This window comes from Macaca mulatta, chromosome X (genome assembly GCF_049350105.2).
Source record: "Macaca mulatta isolate MMU2019108-1 chromosome X, T2T-MMU8v2.0, whole genome shotgun sequence".
NCBI classification, from domain to species: Eukaryota; Metazoa; Chordata; class Mammalia; order Primates; family Cercopithecidae; genus Macaca; species Macaca mulatta.
Genome location: NC_133426.1, coordinates 15,413,328 through 15,432,417, shown reverse-complemented (window position 1 = coordinate 15,432,417; position 19,090 = coordinate 15,413,328). Strand labels below are relative to the sequence as shown.

The window sequence follows — 19,090 nt, the reverse complement described above, 5'->3', positions numbered from 1 at the left end:
TTGACAATTGGTTGAATTTGTCTAAAGACCTGGGATTGGTAGAAAGGGAATGGTTCGGGTTAAGAAAAAGATGTGGAGACCAAAGTTCTTTTGAAGTCTTATAGTGGCTGCCCTTAGAGACAATAGATGAGAAATATTTCCTATTCAGATCTTAGTTAATCTCTTTAGGATTGGGAGGGTCTGGAAAAAAAAGATCTAGCTATGTTAATAGAGATTCTTTACAGATACAATTTCCCCCCCACAAAGAACAGCTTTGCAGGGCAATTTCAAAATATGGCAAAGAAACATGTTTTGGGGTAAAATATTTTGATTTTCTTCTTTGTCTTGTAATGTTACGCGAAAGTCAGGTTGGAAAGTAAATCACGATATATGGGTTAAACAAAACCCATCTGGTAACAATTTGTGATTTGTGGGGCATGACTCCCCAGACCCCTTAGATAGGAATTTGGGCAAGATAAAAAAAATCAGAGTTTCGCCCTCACAATGTATACCTTACAGGTATTGATTTATGTCTTGCCTGTAACTTCTGTCTCCCCCATGCTGTAACCCAACCACCTTGGGCATGTGTTCTCAGGACCTCTTGAGGCTGTATCATGGGCCACGGTCACTCATATTTGGCTCAGAATGAACCTCTTCAAATATTTTAGAGTTTGGCTTTTTTCATCAACACATGTTATCTTTTCAAACCCTCAAGAATCTGGGGTCATTCTTGGTCACAAGTGTATACTGGCCTACTGTTGGGGTACCGAGCTGTGAGAAACAATGAGAACTGTCTTTACAATTGAGCAGATGAGGGTACAGAACATAGAAATAGGACCTGCTCAAAGGCCCAGAGCAGCAAAGACCACAATATTATTCTTGGGGCAAACAGGTTGGAACAGTGTAATATGCTACAAACAAAATCAAATGGTGACTGTCCCCTGTTTTTCCTAGTAACTTAGAAACAAGAACATGTCATCTGTTGTGGGAAATTCACTAAGTAAAGCTGCCCCTCCCGAAGCCACTACTGTTTGTTTTTTTTGTCAGCATTAAAAGCAGCAAACTATCCTAACTACATAAGCATACCGGATTTGGATGTTCAATTTCAACTGTCAAAAAAAAAAAAAAAACAACAGCAAAACTACTAATACTTTGCAATATAAACCCTAGACCACAAAGTGCCAGTGTTCAGAATAAGCCAGTCTCGGTAGGATGTGGCATATTTGTAGGAAACCACACCTAGCAACCAGAAATTTATTATGCCTCTGGTCCGTTTATTTGAAAAAGAACACAGTCAATGTTGAAGGAAACAAAATAAACTTACAGTGAAAATATATTTGTGGAGCAGTTTCAAGCCCTTGGATGTAGCTAGATTAGCACTACTAATTTACAAGCATTCCATTCTTACTCAGTCTTTTTATTATGTGCATATGGGATCAAAGTGGAGACCCCATATGGAGAAACCTAGACCTCAGTGCAACCCAACATTTGAAAACTCTGTGCCTGTGTTTTTTAAGTAACAGAAAACATGAAAAATTCCTCCTTAATGATAATACTTAGCCATTTCATATCTCCATTAACTCAAAGTTATCTGTCCACAAATACACACATTATCCTTTCCCATCCTCTCAACTGCCCTCTCCAGGGCAGTAACGCAGAGCATGTTTGGCAATCTGCAGACAGTTTTGGTTGTTATAACTTCATGAGGGTGCTACTAGCAACTAGTAGGCAGAGGCCAGGAACGCTGTAAAGACCCTCCAGGACACAGGACAACCTCCCACAACACACAATGATCCATCCTCAATGTCCATCACGCCGCAGTGGAGAATCCCTGCCACATCCGGACATGGACAATGCCTTGTATTTCCAGAAGGGGAACGAGATGAGAGAGGTGTGAGGAAGACCATTTCCTGCCTCACTCAATCTTCCATCCTTACAGCAGAGCACACACTTGCAAACTGAACAGCTAGAATTAACTTTGTAATTCCTAACTCAGGACAGAATATTCCAGAATGTTGAAGCTAGTAAACTGCTTACAAACATTTACATGCAACTTCCAGAAACGTAAGGTTTCCAGAAATAATTTGTGGTTTGTGGATCAACCTTTGTTTAAAAGGAAAAAAAAAAAAAAAAAAAAAAAAAGACAATTGCTACCAAGAAATAATAAACAACGGGTTCCAAAATATTAAAAACTGGGATCTGTCTCTTGTCCAGTTTCTGCATGACATCATTTTAACATGCTAAAATTAGTCAAGAAAGAACATTCTACATTTACTTTCATGAATCAATAGAGAAACAGCTATTCTCACAGTTCATAAGGCATATAATCCTACACTGAAAAGCCAAAGACAGCATAGCTGCAAATGTTTAACATGTGTGATTATTATAAAGACAAGTATTTTTGCTCTTGCACACTTGCTCCCTCTTTTCTTTTTTTCTAAGAGATGAGATTTCGCTCTGTCACTCAGGCTGGAGCCCTTTTTGTTCTCTTTAAGGAAGTGGTGTACTCACAGGCTCGGTTCCGGGTTTTGTAAGTACAAGTATAGAGGCTGCAGGGCCTCGTTGGCATGAATCTCGGAATCTGGAACTTTCTCCACAGCAATTTGCCTGGAGATGCTTGAAGAATGACCCTTAGGCTGTTCATCACCACCATCTTAGCTTGAAATCTTGATCAGTTCCCAGTTAAGTTGCAGGAACCTAATAACCTAGAGGGATGAAGGCAGAGGAGGGAAAGCTGTAAACAACAGAGACTTAAGATCATGGAGAAACCTCTAAGTAGGACAATATTCAGACTAGGAGTACACACCCTGAAGTGGAGGGAGGGAGGGCAGATGAGAGTTAACGTTTATCCACTCTTGTTCCTCAAACTCATTGGTCCCCTCAGTGGAGGGCAGGGAGGGTCCTGAGGCCTGACTCACATGCTTTGCGTTTCCCTCAGGGTTGGCAAATATTAGAAGTCCAGAGAAAAGCTTCTCTTTAGCCACAAGAATGAAAAAACTGTTTACAGTACAGTTTCTTAAAATTAAAAAAAAAAAAAAATTGCTCTAGGAAATCCCAATTAATTATCCAGCATGGTATTTACATATACGAAGAACCCCAACATTAAAGCTCCCTCCAGGCTGTCTGACTAAAAACAAACATCTGTATCTAGATTGCTTACAAAAACAAAACAAAACAAAACCCATGACACATCCTGCCAAAATAGTCATGGGCAGTTTTGAAATCTGAGCTTAAATATAATCTATGACTCTTTGCCAATTTTTGGTGTAACACAATGGCCCTTGAACATGGGAAAACAGACAAAGTTAATCCTGAATTCTCTCTCCACCTTTCACATGGTCACAGTCAAAGTCTCAGAAGATGATGCTTTCCAAGGTATTCACTATGGTGTTCTGAAATTATGGTAATATTAACTTTGAACACTTTCCCCACCACAGTACTGCTTCATCCATTTTCCCTGAAAACTATCCCTATTCCATTCTGAAATTCTGAAAAAAAAATCAATTTTTCTTGGTTACACATTCATTCCACTACAGATTTAGAAGTGTTTAGTCTGAGTACTTGAGACACATTCAAACAGCTGTTCAGGACACCATTTGTGTAACCATGACTGTGGTGTGGCTGCAAGGCCATGTGCTCTGGCCCTGCTAAGATCTCGGCCTCACATCCATTTGCACTCCTGCTTGCCCACCAGCTACGTGGGCTTCAGTTCTTCCAACTCCTTTCTTTCCCTCCGGCCTGTGCAGATGCTCTTTTTTGTATTTTTCATAGAGACAGGGTTTCACCATGTTGGCCAGGCTGGTCTTGAACTCATGACCTCAAGTGATCCTCCAGCCTCAGCCTCCCAAAGTGCTGGGATTACAGCTGTGAGCCACTGCGTCTGGCTATCCCTGGTTAATATTGTTTATTTTTTTTAGAGATGGGGGCGTGGGTCTCACTATATTACCTGGGTTGGTCTCAAACTCCTGGATTCAAGCAATCCTCCTGCTTAAGGGCCTCGTAAAGTGCTGGGATTACAGGTGTGAGCTACTGCATCTGGCCAGGTTATAGTTTTATGTGTGTATCTGTGTATATACATTTTTGAAGGGAGCATGTATGTCAAAATGGACCTTATTTAAGAGATGCAAATGTTTGACTCAGGATTTAAAACATGGACTGGTAATAAACTTTCAAGGGATTATCTTGATAGTGCCTTGAGCTAAATAATAGTGATATAGGAGTTGAGAAGAAATTACTTAGGCAGATAGTGAGGGTATGGGAGTCCTCAGTAAGGTTTTCCTTTTAATAAAAAGCAGCCCCCAAATCATTTTCTTTTCTAACAAAGAGAAGCCTGTAAAATTGAGCTGCAGACATAGACAAGCAAGCTGGAAGCTTGCACAGGCGAATGCTGGCAGTTGTGCCAATAGAAAAATACTACCTAGGACTAGGCACTTTCAAAATGGCGGCTCCATCTTCTCTTTGCCAGCCAAGTGTACGGTAAAGAGCAGACAAGATGGCACTGGCCAAGTAGAAAGCCCCTTTGCAAAATAAGATTAGGGTGGGACGATCAGCCTTCCCACATGCTATGTAAATGTCACATCTGGTGGAACTAATCTGTGGCCCCTATGTAAATCAGACACCGCCTCCTCACGCCTGCCTATAAAATCTGCTGCAGCCCGCCACTTGTCCCTTTTTTGGACGCCTCTCTCGCAAGAGAGAGAGTTGCTCTCCTCTCTCCTTTCTTCTGCCTATTAAACTTTCCTCTCCTTAACTCCATGTGTGTGTTCCAGTCATTAATCTTCTCGGGGTGAGACACTATACCCCAGAAAAAGAAGACGCGCATTAGCACCCTGTTTTCAAATAACTTCCTTAACTGAATTAACTGAGCAGACTTAAAAGAACAATAGGCCATTGGCAACTTCAATTTAGAATCTCACTCTGCTTTGTTTTTCTTAACAAAGACAAACTTTATTATGGAAAACTTCAATTTTATACTAGTATAGTAAGAACACTATAATAAAACCACCTAAGTACCCAGTATTCCATTTCAACCATCTGTTCATGGCCAATCAAGTTTTATTTATACTTCTCCTACCCTCCCCCCTCCCGCTATTTTCCTCCCCAGCTTATTTTGAAGCAAATTCCCAGACATCCTATCAATTTATCCCTCATTGTATTTTTGAAATCAAAGGACACTGATTTCATCTCCTCCTCAAACAATCAGCAGCAAGCCTAGCCACCTCCACCCATTCCCCTAAACTGCCTTTGAAAAACTCCTAACCTATGAGCTTTGGCGGAGATTATTTCACTACTAATTCCATCTCCCACATGGTGTGGCTTGCCTTGTGTCTACTTAAACTCTTTCTTTACTATAATGCTGAAACCGCCTTTGCAAAATTATAACTGAGGAAATTATGACAGTGAATAAAATCAGACCTAATCAACTCCATCTTGCTTCTAACCTTTAAGCTGTCCTTGTTCATTCCTGGATGTAGGCCGAACTAACTTTGGGAAGGAATTCAGTTCATGGCTTGACTCTGAAACAAAATTGATAGCAGCCCTTTCCCAAAAAGACCCCCTTCTTGCCTGGGGACGAGTCTGCCTTTGCAGGACTAACAACTTAGTTAGTGGTTAGAAATTACAGTTTAGGGGTTGTGTAGCCTCTGGCTCCAAGAGTTTGAACCTCCCCAAATTGCTCCTTGGGATAACATCACTATTGTAAAACCTAAGATCAATGCTTGAGATATTTTGCAGACCCTGCACTTGATGGATCAGCTGACACCACCCAGACCCATAATCTGGCTCAATCAGTTCTGCCATCCCACCCAGGAACAAAAGACAGCAAGAAAACCTCACTTCGACCCCCTATAATTCCATCTCCAACCTGAGCAATCAGCCCTCCCCACTTCTCAAGGCCTTACCCACGAAATTATCTTTAAAAACTCTGATCCCTGGATGCTCGTGGAGACTGACTTGAGTAATAATAAAACTCCGGTCTCCCACACAGTGGGCTCTTTCTCCATTGCAATTCCCCCGTCTTGGTAAATGGATTCTGTCCAGGCAGCGGTTGCAATGCCATGGTCTTTCTTTGTGCAGCAGGTAGGAAGAATCCCTTGAGCGGTTACAGTAATATGAACTGAAATGGTTAAGTTTAATGCTTAAAGTACACCCTTAAATTTATGCAAGAATCTAGAACCCAAGGAGCAGGAAAAATAGTTGCTCAGTTACACTATACAAGAAGTTCAGCCGGGTGCAGTGGCTCACGCCTGTAATCCCAGCACTTTGGGAGGCTAAGGCAGGTGGATCATAAGGTCAGGAGATCGAGACCATCCTGGCCAACCTGGAGAAACCCTGTCTCTATGAAAAATAGAAGATTAGCCAGGCATGGTGGCACATGCCTGTAGTCCCAGCTACTCAGGAGGCTGAGGCAGGAGAATCGCTTGAATCCGGGAGGTGTAGGCTGCAGTGAGCTGAGATTGTGCCACTGCACTCCAGCCTGGGTGACAGAGCGAGACTCCGTCTCAAAAAAAAAAAAAAAAAAATTAAACAAAACAAAAAAACAAGAAGTTGACGCTTTCTGTGGCTTCAAATGGTGCAAGCTATGAAAACTCTCTGAAAAAGCTGCTAAGTGTTATATAAATATAAGTTATTATTACTCAAATTGATTTTGTTAAAATGCTACCCATAAAAGGAGAAAGCTAAGAAAATAGTCATTTTAGATGACTTTTAATATCATTTTTTGTTTTCTTTTAAAGCCAATAAATATCCACAAACAATTGCAACTAATCAGGATTCCCTCTGATAAAACTGATTTGACATTAAAATGAAATTTCAAAACCTTCTAAAAGATATAGGGAAACCTTGCGTTAACTGTGCTTCCTTTCCATTGATTTCCAGTCCTGAACTGAAGCAATGGTGAGCGATTATCTCATGTCGAGCACTGTGCTTGTATAAAGATGAAAAGATCATGCTCTTTCCCCATTCCCACAAGCTTGCAATCTACAAAGAAAACCTATTTAAACAAATACTTCTTTTTTGTTACCTTTTTAAAAATTGTGATAAAGCATACATAATAGTTATCATTTTAACCAGCTGTAAATGTACAAATTCAGTGGCATTAAATACATTCATAATGTTGTGCAATCATCACCACCATCTGTACCCAAAACTTTTTCATCATCCCCAACATAAACTATGTACTCACTAAAGAAGAACTTCTCCTCTACCCCTTATCCCCTGGCAATCTCTCTTTTACTTTATGTCTCTGTGTATTTATTTGCCTATTCTAGGTACCTCACATAAGTGGGATGGTACAGTATTTGTCCTTCTGTCACTGGCTTATTTTACGTAGCATAATTAAACAGATACTTCTTTTCTTTTCTTTTCTTTTTCTTGAGACAGAGTCTCACTCTGTCACCCAGGCTGGAGTGCAGTGGCGTGATCTCAGCTCACTGCAACCACCACCTCCCAGCTTCAAGCGATTCTCCTGCCTCAGCCCCCAGAGTAGCTGGGAATACAGGCGCCCGCCACCATGCCCGGCTAATTTCTGTATTTTTAGTAGAGACGGGGTTTCACCATGTTGGCCAGGCTGGTCTCAAACTCCTGACCTCAGGTGATCTGCCCGCCTTGGCCCCCCAAAGTGCTGGGATTACAGGCATGAGCCACCGTGCCTGGCCATAAACAAATATTTCTTAATCAAAGCTGGACACGATGACAGCCTTGATTTAGTGCAATGAGAATATATGGCGCAGGGGCTCTAAGTTTCAGGAAAGGGTGGCATCTGAAAAATGTATTGTAGGAGAGAGATAATTTAACAAGGAGGCAAAGGCAGAGGGATGGACAGGGGAACCTTCCCCGATGACGAGGAGGTGGAAGGGGATGATTAGGCCCCAAGGCCGAAGAAAACAATTAGAGTCAAAATGAGCAGAACCTTAGGTTTACTCAATAAACAATTCCAGTGTCAGGGGAATATGGGCAAACAAGTGGAAAAGGCCTCCTTTCTTGCTCACAATAGAGTTAGAATGAGACATAGTAATTTTTGGGAAGATGATGGCAAGTACAATGCAAAGTCAACAGAAAGGATGTGTGGGCTCTGCCTTCAAAGGGAAGGTTGTGACAAGACGAGGCCAAGGGCATGGCCGCCAGCCAGGACAGCGGTACAAACAGATGAGTGAACACACACCAGGCCAAGGCACAGGGCCCTGCACAAGAGGTTGTTGGGGGTGGGGGGTGGGTCTGAGGCCTATTAGCATGGCACTCAGAGAAGTCTGGGAAATGACCCTTGACTCTGCTCCACAGAGAGCCGTCCGGAAAGCACTGAGGCATGGCAAGCTGGGGCTGACGGCCAGGGCCATGGTCATGCCTTGAGGACTGCCCTGCATTCTGTAATCACACTGTCTGCACAACACTGAGGCTGGAGGCCAATGACGCCTGGCCTAGAGGAAGTTTCTCCTGTACATCCAGACTGATTCTCTAGGGCTACGGGGCAGGAGGGCTCCAGAGGGCCAGACTTTACCCTCACCTTCACCCTCTTGGTCATTCTCCTCCACACTCGGTGGTAGATTGCTTGTAGTGGTCCAAAAGTCTGAACCTCTATCTGTGCCCCAGAATGGTGCTGATCTCACTGCAGGGGACCCTGACTCTGAAGATTTTCTTTTTCTCCTTTAGACAAAACAAAAACAAAAACAAAAACCCGCAAACCTCAAACCGGTTTTTCTGAAAGAAAGCCAAGAGTATTTCTGAACTTCCCATCATTCCAAGTCTGCTATTAATATTTGTCAACACACTTCCCATCATTCCAAGTCTGCTATTAATATTTGTCAACACACTGGCCAAGCAGATGCCCTGGGGATGCAGTAGGAGGTGGGGCTAGATGAGGATTTGAGATTAATTCGGGGAATATGAACTTCCGAGAGACTGGAAGGCTTTTGCATATTATTCCATGGGTACAGGAGAAAGCAGTGATGGTTTCCGATGACTCTGACGATGGAGTACAGGATGGATGGGAGCAAGTGGAGCCAGGAAAGTCAGGGAGGAGGTGATTCCTTTAACCATCCTTCATTCAATCCATCACTCTTTTATTCTTTTTGTCATTAAGATATCAATTGAACATCTATGAAGTATGAAACATGGTTCTAGGTTCATTGGGGAACAGAACAAAGCTCTTACCCTCGTGGAGCTCACATTTTAGTAGGGGATACAGGTAATAAACAACAAATGTAATAAACAAGTCAGTTGTAGAGACAATTGGAATATGTCCAGTAAAAAGCGGAGCAGGGTAAGATGAATTTGGAGTGCCAATTGAGAGAGGGTGTTATATTTTTAAATGTATTGCTCACAGGAGGCCTTGTTAAGAAGATAAAATTCGAGCAAAGGATTGGAAGAGGTAGGGGATTAGTTACATGGCTATCTAAAGGAAGGACATTTCAGGCGTGGGGAACTGCCTGGGCAAAGATCCTGAAGTGGGCGTCTGTCTGGCATATTCAAGGGATAGTAAGGAGGCCAATATGGCAGGAGTAGAGTGAACCAGGAGGAAGGCAGTAGGAGATGAGGTTCACGGGTAATGGATGATCAAGACTTCTGGGCTACTGCAAGGGTTCTTTCTCTAAGTTAGGGTTTCTCAGTCTTGGCACTATTGACAGTTTTGATCAGATGACTCTTGATTGTGGGGGAATGTCATGTGCATTGTAGGGTGTTTAGCAGCATCGCTATTGGCTAGCATCCAATAGATGCCAGTTCCACCCTATACCAGAGTTGTTACAACAAAAAAATATCTACAGACATTGCCAGATGTCCCCTGGGGGAGGGGAATAGGATTACCACAGGTTGAAAACCACTACTCTAAGTAAAAAGGGAAGACAATGGAGGTTCCTGAGCAGAGCAGTAACATTTTACATTTACATACAGTAATTTACACTTTTAAAAGATCACTCAGGCAGGGCGTGGTGCCTCAAGCCTGTAATTCCAGCACTTTGGGAGGCCGAGGCGGGAGAAGAAGATCACTGGAGGTCAGGAGTTCGCAACCAGCCTGGCCAACATGGTGAAATCACGACTCTACTAAAAATACAAAAGTTAGCCAAGTGTGGTGGTGCATGTCTGTAATCCCAGCTACTCGGGAGGTTGAGGCAGGAGAATCGCTTGAACTCGGGAGGTGGAGGTTGTAGTGAGCACTCCAGCCGGGCGTCAGAGTGACAGAGCGAGACTCCGTCTCAAAAAAAAAAAAAAAAAATCACAGCATGTCTTACTGAAAATTGCCTTGGGGAGTAGAGACCGGGAGGAACAGGAAAGAAGTAGGAAGTAGGAAAGAAGTAGGAAAACCCTTTAGGGATAATCCAAGGCTTGAACTAATCCAGAGATGTCACAGTGGACGTGGTAAGAAGTGGTTGGATTTTTGATATATCTTGAATATACAGCCCATAAGATGTGAAAGAAAGGAGTTAAGGATTACTGGAAGATTTTTGGTTTACACAACTGGAAAGATAAAGTTACCATAAACTGAGACAGGGGAGACAGTGGGAGAAACAGGTTTTCAGTGGGAAGTAAGTAGGTCAGGTTGAAGCATGTGGAGTTTGAAGTGAAACTCCAATAACCCGAGTGAGAGAATATGAAGCACTGAACTGGGCAGCGACAGTTGAGTTGGACAGGGTACTTGGTATTCAAGAGACAGCCATTGTGATTTTTAAAAGGTAGGGTCTGTCACTCAGTTAAAGGAGAATAAAAGGAGAACTGGAGGAAGACCTCATTTAATAGCTGGAGTGATGCTGGCAGTAGGACGAGGATGAATCCCTGTACAGAAAAATAGAACTTGTCAGGCTGGGCACAGTGGCTCACATCTGTAATCCCAGCACTTTGGGAGGCCGAGGCAGGTGGATCAAGAGGTCAGGAGTTCAAGACCAGCCTGGCCAAGATGGTGAAATGCCATCTCTACTAAAAATACAAAAATTAGCCGGGCGTGGTGGCAGGACCTGTACTCGGGAGGCTGAGGCAGAGAATTGCCTGAACCCAGGAGGTGGAGGTTGCAGTGAGCTGAGATAGTGCCACTGCACTCCAGCCTGGGCAACAGAGCGAGACTGTCTCAAAAAAAAAAAAAAAAAAAAAAAAAAAAAGAACCTGTCATGAGAAACAGGGAAGAGAAAGATGATGGCAGGTCATACCTCTAATCAAATTGGATGGTTTTTTTTTTTTAGGTGCAGAGGCTCACGCCTGTAATCCCAGCACTTTAGGAGGCCGAGGAGGGTGGATCACTTGATGGCGGGAGTCCCAGACCAGCCTGGCCAACATAGCAAAACCCCATCTCCACTAAAAATACAAAAATTAGCCGTGCATGGTGGTGCAAGCCTATAAGCCCATCTACTCGGGAGGCTGAGGCAGGAGAATCACTTGAACCCAGGAGGCGGAGGTTGCAGTGAGCCAAGATTGCGCCACTGTACTCCAGGCTAGGTGACAGGGCAAAACTCCATCTCAAAAAAAAGAAAAAGAAGAAGAACGAGATGGGGTCTCTGTCACCCACGCTGGAGTACAGTGGCATGATCTTGGCTCACTGTACCCTCCGCCTCCCACGTTCAAGTGATCCTCCCACCTTAGCCTCCCAAGTAGCTGGGACCACAGGCGTACCACCACGTCCAGCTAATTTTTGTATTTTTGGTAGAGACAAAGTTTCACCATGTTGTCCAGGCTGGTCTCGAACTCCTGGCCTCAAACGATCCACCCACCTCAGCTTCCCGAAGTGCTGGGATTACAAGCGTACAGGCATGAGCCATGGCGCTCAGCCCGCTAATCATATTGGATTTAAGGTGTCAATGGGACAGCTGAGAGGAAAGGTCTAGGAGAGAGTTGCCAACAGAGCTCTGGTGCTCAGGAGCGGTCAGGAAGCTACTGATAGAAAGAGAATCCCCTACTCCCAGCAGTTACAGGTGTATCAAGGGAGACTCACAAAAAGGAGCCATGAAGGATGCTGAGACTGAGAACGAACAGTCAAAGGCAATCAAGGAAGGAACAGAGCTTGGAAGGTCCAGGTGAGGAGGTTCCAGGAAAATCCAAGTAAACAGAAATTCAATTTAGCTAATACTAGATTGCAATACCTATAACAACACATGAGGTTATTTTTGTTCAGGCCTAAGGTCTATCCTCTCTGTTAAATTAAAAGTTATAGTTTATTAAGAGTTGGTTATTTAAACGTACTCACTGCATTCATAAAACCCAAGTTTGTGAAACCAAAAATAATGTTTAACCATCAAACACAGCACGTAACAATCAACTAATACCATACATTACTGTATTTCATGGAGAATCTGTCCATACTTAAGTTTGTCCATAAAGATGGGTCCCTGGGCTCGATGGACTACAGGGGAGCTTTCTGTGTTATACGCTCTTTGCCATCACTGAAGATTTATGTATATCCTCCGATTTTGCTAACCTGCCGCTTAGCTGTTTTCCAGACTTAGAAATGTGTAGAAACAAAGATTCTGAAAGCCCTCAATGAATCATTCATAAATCTTGTATTTATTAAACGACAAGTAGCTTGAACTCTGCCTGATTAAGCTATTCATATGTAGGCAAAACAGAAAAAAAAAGAATGTACTCTGACTAAAGGTTACAATTACATTGGAAAAAGTTCCTTCATTCTCAACAGATTGACCCTTCCTTTGATCACCTCCTGATTTCAAAAGGAAACAAGCCTTTTTGCAATTCCCAAATTAGAGATTATGTTGCAATATCTTGACTGAGAAAGCTCAGCTTCCCCCTCTCACCCACTTCTTCCCTGGGAGCATGATCCCAATGTGTGGTAGCCAAAGGTTTCAAAATATGTTTCTAATAATTGCCCAGTGCCACCAATGAGATGAAATGCATTTTCCCCTTTCCGTCAAATTTCCCAAATATTCATATTCATTCATTCACTCACAATTCACTCAACCTTTACTGCGTTCCAATTGTGAGTGGTTGCAGCTTTTTGCCTGGCTCCAGGGAGAAGAGGGCAGGTGTGTACAGGCACAGAGAACGGTGCCCTTGCTGCTTTTGGCATTTCAGTGAATTCCAACCCTGGTGCTGAGGTTAAAAAAAAAAATACCTGAGTAAAATATATTCCTAGAAAGCTTTATGGTTTTCCACTTCCAACATACCCAAGAAGAGTGGCCACTCCTGAGGGATGTGCAGGGACAATTCAAGGGTATGCTCTGGGGCAGCTTCTCTCACCACAGAAATAGGGCTACTTGTCTCCATACTCCAGCAAGACTTTTAAACACCAGAGTGATGGCCAGATTATCAGTAAAGGAAGAATGGGAAGCAGAAAGCAATGCGGTTTTCAGTGGTTAAGAGAGAACAAGTTCTTTTCAAACTAAGGTGTCCATATCAACTCCCCTTATCTCTCAAACTCTCCCAGTGAAAATACACCGGAGGGAAGGGCACTGACACCAATATTAACCAATTGCCACAAGCCTCAGGGCAGAAGCATTTAACATTGAATGCCACAAGAATCACGAAAACCAACACGGTTTGTATTTGGAGGTTCCTCTCCTTCAGCTTTAGGGCTGAGCACAAAACAAAAAGGCCAGAAGGAACTGCAGAGTGAAGAAGACTCAGATTTGCCCGCATGGCACAATTGTGATGCTGATCCCCTATCTTGGGGGTGGGTGGCTGTGTCTCTCCACAGCCCCTAGCATAGTGGGCGGTGCGGATACAATGCAGATCTGAGGGAGTCCCAGTTTACTGCGCCTCGGTTTCTGGAACCGCAACCTCAGATTTGTTGCCCTTATCCCCGTCTCTAGCTATTCACAGCAGGCTGGACTTTCTGGAGTTATTTGGATTCAACCAACCTTGGCAACCCTACCTACCAAGGAACTGCCCTCGCCCACTCCCTTTTCTCTGGAACAGCTATTATCGCGTCCTGTGCAAAGAACCTTAAAGGATGATAGCCGTTTGGTAACTCCCATAGTGGAGGAAGAGGGCTGAGGTGGGGGAGTTCGATACCCCATTAGGCCCCACTCAGTACTCCGGGGCGCCCTGCCGGGACCCAGACAATACTCGCAGGATCAACAGCTCTCCTGGCTCCGGAACCCGGTGCGCCGGGGCGGGGAGTGGTGGGAAGAATCTCGGCCCTGTCTGGATCGGCCTGCTCCTTGTCGCCCCACTCCTCTCGGCCACCCGTCCTTACCTGAGCGTCTCTCCAGATCACGAACCTAGCCGCTAGCTCGTCTCCGGGGATCCGCAGCCTGCACGCCAGCCCATCAGAGCTACGCCCCCTCATGCCCTGTTACGCCCCACATACCAGGGCCGCGCCCCTCAACCGAGGCCACGCCCCCACCTGGCAGATCCACGCCCCACTACATCCGCACGTACCGCCCTGGTCACGCCCGCCCAAACCGTGCCAGTCTCTGCCGTCCACCCTGGCCGCACCCCTTTAGCTACGGCCACGCCCCTCTCCCTCCTGACCACGCCTCTACGCTCCGCCTGGGCTCGTCCCTCTAGCCTGGGCCACGCCTCTGAGCCCCGCTCTGGCCCCGCCCCCGAATCCCCCGCCGGATCAATCCTCCCTCCTCCTGCTCTCCGCTGGCCGCATTTGTGGATTGAAACTAGACCTGGGGCTTCAGAGCCTTATCTAAAAAGTGACTTTCCCTCGGTTCCTCCCATCTCCAAACACCACGACTTTATGTGCTGGGAACAGGTGACTCAGTAGGGAAACAAACAATGAACGTGTCCTTTCCCGCTAGTTTTCATGTCTAATTTACCCGAGTTTCTTTAAGCCAGTTTTTATATCCTCTGAACTCGAAGTGTGGACCCGTGTTCCTTCCAGCCCAATTTTCATATCCTCTAAAGCAGAACCGTGGATGTGTTCCTTCTAGCCTCTTAGCCGACCTTAAATGCTAGGCAGATGAGTGGAAAAAACAGAATTCCTCTACTTCCTGATGTCTCCTCCAGATGGCCTTTCCTAGGCACCCAGTGCCCCGTTGCTGCTGAGGGCCCGTGAAGACATCACCCCCACTTTGTGCTTTGAGATTACTCTGCTATCCTTCCCTCCATTTACAACTCTGGGTCCACGTGAAAAATGTGAAGAAGCTATAACCAGCTTTCTTCCCCTGTGTACATACATCTCTGACTCATTCATGCAAATTTCATTTATCGAGTACAAGCTCCCCTGACAAATAAGACAAACCTCAAGGAGCTTACAGTCTGAAGTTGCCCCAACTTGGGTTTGGATGAGAAAATTGGGGAAGATGTGGCAAAAGGTTAATAGGTGGAAAAGGAGTTGGTAAACTCAGGTCTTCTTGACCCCATTAGTAGGAACACTTTGGGGTAGTAAACATAGGAAGTCACTTTTATAGTATTTAGTACATTTCTTTACACAGTAAATTATCAATAAATCTTAACTGAATATCTACTCTTCCACATGTATAGAAAGATATAATTTGCCCCCTTTGTAGAAGTAAAATTTGCTACTTATATTGCTTCATATGCCAACAATAAAGATTTTATAATCACACAGTTCTTTTTTCTTCTCTTCCCACCCTCCCTTGCATTTCTGGCTTGAAGACAGTGAGAATATTCAAAATGTTGGGCTAGAAAGAACACAGATAAAAGAATAACTTTCAACAGAACACTTTCATTGTGCTCACCCTGACCCTGAGAACTCTGTCTCATTTATAAAATGTTTCAACTGTCAGTCATTTTTTGCCTGAAAAATGAATTCACAGAAATTGGTCCAAATACAGCCTATATAAATTACTGAGTTGATCTTTATACAAGTAGTTCTACCTCACCTTCTTCCACAAATGATTTGAGCCAGCCTACTAAAATATAGACATTACCAGATTTAAAAAATAGGGGAAGGAACCAAGGAAAGGAGAGCTTAATGGAAGGAGAATGATATGGCCAATGATAAGATTAACATTTAAATTTGCACTCCATCAGATCCAGAACAGTTGTCAGAAGTAGGCCAGAAATTTCACCCTAACTAAGCTGTTGAATAACCATAGAAAAGAGGAAATAACAATCATTTTGAGGTTTTTACTGTTCATAAGATAAAAACTGGTTTTCTTTTTTTTTTTTTTGAGACACAGTTTCGCACTTGTTGCCCAGGCTGGAGTGTAATGGTGCGATCTCAGTTCACTGCAACCTCTGGCCCTCGGGTTCAAGCGATTCTCCTGCCTCAGCCTCCCGAGTAGCTGGAATTACAGGCATGCACCACCACGCCCGGCTAATTTTGTATTTTTAGTAGAGACGGGGTTTCTCCATGTTGGTCACGCTGGTCTCGAACTCCCGACCGACCTCAGGTGATCCACCCGCCTCGGCCTCCCAAAGTGCTGAGATTACCTAACTCCTGGGCTCATGCAATCCTCCCACCTCAGCCTCCCAAAGTACTGGGATTACAGGTGTGATCTACTGTGCCTGGCGGTGTGAGCCACCGCGCCCAGCCTTTTTTTCTTTTTTTTTAAACGGAGTTTCACTCTTGTCGCCCAGGCTGGAGTGCAATGGCGCGATCTCAGCTCACTGCAACCTCTGCCTCCAGGGTTCAAGCAATTCTCCTGCCTCAGCCTCCCGTGTAGCTGGAATTACAGGCGCCCACCACCATGCCCAGCTAATTTTTGCATTTTAATAGACACGGGGTTTCACCACGTTGGCCAGGCTAGTCTCGAACTCCTGGCCTCAGGTGATCCACCTGCCTCGGCCTCCCAAAGTGCTGGGATTACAGGCGTGAGCCACCGTGCCCGGCTGTTTTGTTTTTATAGAAGTAGTTTTTCTTGAATTTTAGTCCTGAGAGAAATACAGTTTCCTCATAAAGATGATGTAGTGAGCCTAGTGGGAACTATGTGTCATAAGGAGTGACACCCAAATCCCATTAATGGAAACTGTTGGCACAATCACAAAGCACAGTGCATTAAATCAATTCTATGAATTGGCCAGGCACAGTAGATCACACCTGTAATCCCAGTACTTTGGGAGGCTGAGGTGGGAGGATTGCATAAGCCCAGGAGTTAGAGACTAGCCTGGACAACATGGTGAAACCCCATCTCTACAAAATTAGCTGAGTGTGGTAGTGTACGCCTGTAATCCCAGCTACTCGGGAGGCTGAAGTGAGAGAATCACCTGAGCCTAGGGAGGCTGAGGCTGCAATGAGCCATGATCACACCACTGCACTACAGCCTGGGCAACAGACTGAGATCCTGTTTCAAAAAAAATAATAATTCCATGAACCATCAACATATTTCTGTTCACTTGAATACACAAGCCCTCAATGGTCTGGCTTAATCCAGGGTAGCATTTAGATCATCTTTCCTCAGGATGACAAATAGGTTTCAACTCACATGTTAACTCTGAACTATTTGTAGTAGCTGCCTGAGTAACTATGTTGAGAAGTTTGGGGGCTTTGCCCAGGCTCAGAAAGAAAAAGTTCAGTACTCAGTTAACAATGCTGTGGGTGTAGGATAGGTAAGTGGCTGCATGCAATAACCTACCTGGTACCTCTGCTTTGTAGAAATAGAGGTCTTGCATGTAGAACTTTTGTGCAGCCACTCAAAATCAACAATTCTCATGGCCGGGTACAGTGGCTCACACCTGTAATCCCAGCACTTTGGGAGGCTGAGGCGGGTGGATCACCTGAGGTCGGGAGTTTCAGACCAGCCTGACCAACCTGGAGAAACCCCATCTCTACGAAAAATAGAAGATTAGCCAGGCATGGTGGCACATGCCTGTAATCCCAGCTACTCGGGAGACTGAGGCAGGAGAATCGCTTGAACCCGGGAGGCAGAGGTTGCAGTGAGCCGAGATTGTGCCATTGCATTCCAGCCTGGGCAACAAGAGCGAAACTCTGTCTCAAAAAAAAAAAAAAAAAAATTCTCGCCACAGGGTTTTTGATAAATGTCAGAGAGTAGAGAGTTCCAGGTCCCTTTCTCACTCTGATCCACCTATACTGGTCTTCCCATGTTCATTCCTGTCTCTGAACATTTTCTTTTGTTGTTCCCATTGTTTGGACCACTCTTTACTCAGATCTTTACATGGCTGCAGTTTTCTCATTATTCAGTACTTAGCTAAAATGTCATCTCTTTAGATATGTTTTTCCTGACAACCATATCTGAAGTTGTATCCAGAGCCTCTCAATCTGCACTGTGCCCAGAGATCACCCAAAGATCATGTTACAATGCAGACTCTGACGCAGTGGTTCTGCGATGTGACTTGAGATTCTAGATTTCAAGCACGCTGCCAGGAGATGCAATCCAGAGGTTCTATAAGACACTCTGAGTCTGGGCACGGTGGCTCACGCCTGTAATCCCAGCACTTTGGGAGACCGAGGAGGGCAGATCACCTGAGGTCAGGAGTTCGAGACTGGCCTGGCCAACATGGCGAAACACCATCTCTACTAAAAATACAAAAATTAGCTGGGCGTGGTGGTGGGTGCCTGTAATCCAAGCTACTCAGGAAGATGAGGCAGGAGAATCACTTGAACCCAGGAGGCGGAGGTGGCAGTGAGCGGAGATCATGCCATTGCACTCCAGCCTGGGCGACAGAGCGAGACTTCGTCTCAAAAAAAAAAAAAAGACACTTTGAGTAACAGCTTCACCTCTCCATCTCTATTACCTATTTTATTTTCTTCATAGTGTTTCTCAGTATTCGAAATTATTTGATTATTTGTTGGTTGGTTGGTTGTTTACTATAATGTAAATTCCCTAAGAGCAGGGACTCTGACCAATTTGTCCAACTTTGTACTCCTGGCAGTTAACACAGTACCTGGGGCATCAGCAAATGCCCTTTAAATATTGCTAAAGGAATGATTTTATGATTCATTAATTCCTTTATCTGTTCAGTGACTGCTTAGTTATATGCCAGGAATTAACTATAAATGATAGAAGGTAGTGCTACTTAAGTGCTAGCCTATGAACTGCTAGGTACTCTGGTTCAAGCTGAGATAAGCTTGAACTCGAATGTAAATCTGATATGTCATTAAGCACGGTGGTTATTTAGGATGCCATGTTTTTTCTTTTTTCCTTTTGTTTTGTTTTTTTTTTGAGACAGAGTTTCACTCTTGTCGCCCAGGCTGGTATGCAATGGCTGATCTCGGTTCACTGCAACCTCCACCTCCCAGGTTCAAGTGATTCTCCTGCCTCAGCCTCCTGAGTAGCTGGGATTACAGGCATGCAACACC

The 19,090-nt window shown here is 44.3% G+C and overlaps 1 protein-coding gene across 6 annotated transcripts in view; it reads right to left on the bottom strand.

Annotated features, from left to right (window-relative positions):
- CA5B (carbonic anhydrase 5B) overlaps positions 1 to 19,090 on the bottom strand; it is a 112,601-nt gene that overhangs the window by 34,107 nt on the left and 59,404 nt on the right. For 4 of the 6 annotated variants that reach the window (XM_077988460.1, XM_077988463.1, XM_077988462.1 and 1 more), the window contains one exon: positions 2,491 to 2,684. In XM_077988460.1, the coding sequence (XP_077844586.1) occupies positions 2,491 to 2,632 (142 nt within the window). In that variant the 5' untranslated portion in view covers positions 2,633 to 2,684. Of the gene's footprint in view, positions 1 to 2,490; positions 2,685 to 14,107; positions 14,380 to 19,090 lie in introns of those variants that run through there. The other 2 variants (XM_001101899.5, XM_077988459.1) reach the window with 2 other exon arrangements.